Genomic DNA, 3,312 nt, shown 5'->3' with positions numbered 1-3,312 from the left:
ACGGGTAGTGGCAGGTCCAGGAGCAGAAGGATGTGGGCACGAGGCCACAGGGACACGGGAGCCACCCCCTGCCTCAGAGACAGGCTGGAAGTCCACAGGGCTCCCCCAGGCACTCACAGCTTGTCAGAAAGTCAGGAAGATGCTGCACGAGGCCTTGAGGAGCTCTGCCTTCGAGCAGAGACTTTGTTTTCTTTGATTTAAGTCTGCTTGACCTGGGGATTTCTCCTCTTTTCATTCCCTCTCTTGTGGCGGAAACATTTATTATGCTAATTGAAATGTTTAACCTCCCTGGACCGTCAGCTGCAATGGCTCATCATAAGCAGCATTAACGTTTGCTGGGACCGGTACCCTGGGGATGGAGAGCGTGTTTGACACTTTCTTTTGTCAAGTTCCCTAAGCACTCCTCTCTTGCCATCCCCCCTTTGCCCCCTTCCCAAGTGGCACTGAGCTAACCCGAAGTATTAACCGGGCTTATCTGATGCACGGGAGTGAGAGTGCGAGAGGGAGCTGGCGAGCAGCCAGCAGCTAATAGCAGCATAAAAGCAATTTGATGAAAAAAAAAAAAAAATTAACATGCTAATTGTCAGGCTGGAGAGCGTGCTGGGGCCCAAGAGGAAAAAAAAAAAAAAAAAAAAAGAAGAAAAAAGGCATTTTCTATCTATGCCAGAGAGAGCAATTTTAACAATAGAGGTCTGAAGAAGAAAGAGATTTTGAAGCAATTTTCTTTCTGTCCCATCCTCTGTTACCCTCCCCCAGCTCAGAACCTCTCAGCAGAGCCCCCGGGCTCTCGCAAGGCTTTATCGGCGGATCTCTTCCCTTAGCATCATGTCACTGCCAGACACGGCGGACTTCAGAGCCCGCCGGCACCCCCGTGCAATTCCTCCCTTCCCCCGGTAGCAAGTGACGCCGCAGCGGAGCCTCTGTCGGGAGGAAAAGTCCCGTTTGACACAATTCTGCACAGTCCCACTTCGCAGCGCTGTGAGGCAAGGGCAGAGAAGAGGTTTCCAAACTGCTCCCCCTCCAATTTCTGGGGAGGCTTTTTGCTCTTTCTTTTTTAAACAAAGGGACCTTGGTCTTGGATTTTTTTTTTAAATTTATTTTTATTTTTTGTCTCTCAAAGCAGCCAAAAGGAATGCCTGGAAGGCTAAAGCAGCAAGCCCAGCCTCTGAACGTTGGCTACCCGGTGTGCCGCTAACTGGGATTAAGAAAGTCCACCAATGCTTCCCAGCACCGGGATTTCAGCAGCGAGGAGGATCCCGGGGGAGAAACCGGCGACCGTGAACCCAGCGGGATGCCAAAGCGGCAGCTGCCTCTCTCTGCAGATCCCATTTAACCCCGGATTTGTGTGCATCCCACTTCAGAAAAGCACCTGGAAGCCCACCGTGCCTGCCCCTTGACCGAGAGCGAGCGGCGCCCACCGAAGCCCCGCTGCCCCCCGAGCACTCCCATGCACGCCCCACGGCCCCGGAGCCCCCACGCTGCAGGACTGAGGTACCCGCACCGGTTTTCCTTCCTAGCCGGGGATGAATGCTGTAACTAGGAGCCACGGAGATTTAAAAGAAACTCCCTAAGCCGTGCGAGGGAATTAATTTGCTTTTGCTCCTAGACAAAATGCGGCTCGCTCCCAGCCTTTTACGAGCAGCAGTGTTATTCCCTTCCTATGCCAAAGAGTGACCGTGTGTGCTCTCCTTCTTTACTTCTGCCGTGGAGGAAATTTAAGCAAGAACATGTATAGTGAATTGCTAAATTCAACCAGTGCCACCGAAGCTCACCTCATCATTCAGACCAACACGCCCTACCTAAGCAGCACCCAGAGACCCGTGAGCTCCTCGGCGCTGTACATGTCGACAGCCAGGGTGTTAAAAGAAGGGGAAATAAATAAGCCCGACCTGGTGACTTACATCATTCTGTTTTTCTTTCTGCTCTTGACTGTGACGCTCATTGTGCTCTTCATAAACTGCCAGCTGAAAAATTCTTTTTTTGCTACTCTTCCTTACGACAGATCCCTCCGAGAAGCAAGGAGCCCGTGGAGGACACAAGCTGTCTGACACGAGAGAGAAACAATGTCTTACCACAGTAGCAGGAACCAGAAACCCTGTGCAATAAGACATTTATTTTTTATTTTTTTTTCCATATGTCAGTGAGTGGATTCAACCCTCTTTAAAATAATAGGCTGCATCGCAGGGAAAGATTGCTGAAAAAAATGCCGTATGTAAATCAGAATAGCTGTAAATAAAAAGCTCAACTATGAACTAAAGAGGTGATGCTTTAGCAAATTTATATGGTTTCATGATTAAAAAAAATAATTATAAATTGCCCCTCGATTCCAGTTTAAGCTCTATATGTATGCAAATGTCATCATCACCCCATTCAGTGCCCATACAAGGATATTTGCATTAACAACAATCCCTGATTTGTGCATCTGGTGGAGCTTGTTACCCACGTTTATGAAGCCATAGCATTGAATGTAAAACACGGTGTATTTACCTAACGGCTCCACACCGAGCATGAGAGTTTACTTTCCAGACCTGTTTCTCTCAACTGCTTCTGAAAATGTTTGGTAATGTAATGGGAGTCATGCCTGGCAGCGGGAGAAAACTAAAAAGGTTTATTTAGGTTTTTGAGCATGATTCTGCTGAGGGTGTTTTTTTGATGTTTTACTGCATCTTCAAGGAGGTTTTAAGTTACTACCAGTTATGTGAACCACTAAATAAATATCTAGGTAACTTGTTTTCAACTTTCTTAAGCTACAAAGGAAATTATTCACCACGGCACGAAACCAGAAAAAAATCAGGATGGAGAGAAGGAAGGAGAGAAAATAAACATCATTAATCGTATATAAACTAATGAAAGGAGAGAACAGAGTGCTCTGAGTTCAGTACAAAAAGCAGATAACTTCTGAAACCACAAAGCAGTTTTATAGGAGCAGTTGCTTTCGTGCATGGTATCTCCACTCCTTGCTCTTTCTAAAAGTCTACAACAATTAAAATCATGCTTTATCAGTAGGGCAACAGCATGATTGATTCAACATTCGTTACTGGTAACACACTGTTTTAGATTAATTAGCAATCTGGTTTTCTACTAAAAGCTCTACTTCTGCTTCACCCTGTTAGCAGACGTGATATTTTATAGATGACATTTTTTAATAAACTTGCACTTACAGTGCCATGCAGCACGAATCCCAGAACAGTATTCATGTTTCCCACAGTGGGCAAAGGGCTTTTCAAAAAATAAAATAAAACAAAACCGCAGTGTCTCAACATATGGCTGAATTGCAGATAGCCAGAAACTCTCTTAAAACAATTTTTTACT

At 46.0% G+C, this 3,312-nt stretch overlaps 1 protein-coding gene across 4 annotated transcripts; it reads left to right on the top strand.

Annotated features, from left to right (window-relative positions):
* The first annotated feature begins 642 nt into the window (after positions 1-642).
* SMIM32 (small integral membrane protein 32) lies at positions 643-2,048 on the top strand. 4 transcript variants are annotated; one of them, XM_072044645.1, is made up of 3 exons: positions 643-983; positions 1,121-1,491; positions 1,607-2,048. In XM_072044645.1, the coding sequence occupies exons 2-3, from the start codon at positions 1,448-1,450 to the stop codon at positions 2,046-2,048; spliced, it is 486 nt and encodes a 161-aa protein (XP_071900746.1). In that variant the 5' UTR covers positions 643-983; positions 1,121-1,447. The 4 variants fall into 4 exon arrangements, with proteins under 4 accessions (XP_071900746.1, XP_071900745.1, XP_071900744.1 ...); XM_072044644.1 differs by having other exon boundaries at positions 643-1,000; XM_072044643.1 differs by having other exon boundaries at positions 643-1,491.
* The last annotated feature ends 1,264 nt before the right edge of the window (positions 2,049-3,312 follow it).

Source organism: Anas platyrhynchos, chromosome 14 (genome assembly GCF_047663525.1).
Source record: "Anas platyrhynchos isolate ZD024472 breed Pekin duck chromosome 14, IASCAAS_PekinDuck_T2T, whole genome shotgun sequence".
Classification (NCBI taxonomy): Eukaryota; Metazoa; Chordata; class Aves; order Anseriformes; family Anatidae; genus Anas; species Anas platyrhynchos.
This window is presented reverse-complemented; position numbering and strand designations above follow the sequence as displayed.